We start from the raw sequence: 1,311 nt of genomic DNA on the forward strand, positions 1-1,311 counted from the left end.
TGTGTGTGTGTGTGTGTGTGTGTGTGTGTGTGTGTGTGTGTGTGTGTGTGTGTGTGTGTGTGTGTGTGTGTTCTGTTCATTCATCAAAGGCAGTGAATTGTTTGGGACAACCGGCTGCTTCAGGATCTGTCAGCGTTACAAATGTTCACAGCTGCTGCTGTCTGAGCCACGCRGGCAGAGGGCGCCGCGGGCCCAGGAGGTTCGTCAAGACTCACCTGCCTCTGTAGACAAACTTCATTGGCTCCACCGCCAGCGCCGTGGCAACGATGTCATCAGCGTTGTGTCTCCGCCCGCTCACCATGATGAGCCCGTCCATCTTACCCGTGATGAAGACGAGCCCACCAGGTCCGATGAAGCCCAGCAGCCCGGTCCGCACGAAGGCGTACTCGCTGACCAGGCCGCCGCCGGAGCTCACCGGGTAAACCTGCCAACGGCACAGAGCAGACACTGTCACCATGGCAACCAGCCTGGCCTGGAACTCACAGTCTGATCCTGTTTTTAACGTCGGACTCACACTGATAAACCAACACAGCTGCTGGTTTCATACAAGTGGATCTGATGGGAGGATGCTCTGAGGTCAGCTGAGTTTAATTAATGCTAAATGAACATAAAAAAGCCTTCATAATAAATTTTTTTTTGTCTAAAGTAAGTGACAGATTTTAGTTAATTCCATAAAAATATGTCCTTACATGACTACAGAGCTAAACAAAGCAGATAATCTGATGAAGATTAGAATTTTCAAATGCAGATGAATTGAAAAGCTTAAAGTTTGTTTAATACAGGAAATGTTATTTATATTTTTACTTTAGCATGCACTGAACAAGCAACTGAAATATGAGCAGAGCTCATAACAATTACACCAAAACTAAATTAGATCTTAATTGTCCAGAAGCCTCATTCTTCTAAATGTAGACATATGGATCATCCAATWAATGTATCAGAGTTTTTTTACTCAACATTTCTGATCAGATGACACGTCTGCTGGTAATAATGTCTCACTATAGATACAACTCAGTCCAACCAGAGCATACAATCTAAAATATTAGTAAAATGTACATCAGACAAATTATTCCATCCAACTGAGACCACATCTGTACRTTATCAACCAGACTACATGAGGCACTTCACAACACGTGTCCTCATTTACTCATCCACACACACACATAATCTGAATAAATCATTCTACAGCACGTGTTAAACTCAAGTAGTGCTGTACCAAACGATTATTTTCTAATCGATTAATCTAACGATTATTTTTTTCGATTAATTGATTATTCTAACAACAAATCTATAAGTTATTCTGATGTGAGT

The 1,311-nt window shown here is 42.3% G+C and overlaps 1 protein-coding gene across 1 annotated transcript in view; it reads right to left on the minus strand.

The window, feature by feature from the left end:
• Positions 1-1,311, minus strand: part of LOC106522315 (disco-interacting protein 2 homolog C) — a gene marked incomplete at its 3' end in the record, with an annotated part of 47,244 nt that overhangs the window by 2,666 nt on the left and 43,267 nt on the right. The window contains 1 exon segment of the mRNA XM_014015289.1: positions 216-424. Within this exon segment, the coding sequence (XP_013870743.1) occupies positions 216-424 (209 nt within the window).

Source organism: Austrofundulus limnaeus, unplaced genomic scaffold, assembly GCF_001266775.1.
Source record: "Austrofundulus limnaeus strain Quisiro unplaced genomic scaffold, Austrofundulus_limnaeus-1.0 Scaffold126, whole genome shotgun sequence".
NCBI lineage: Eukaryota > Metazoa > Chordata > Actinopteri > Cyprinodontiformes > Rivulidae > Austrofundulus > Austrofundulus limnaeus.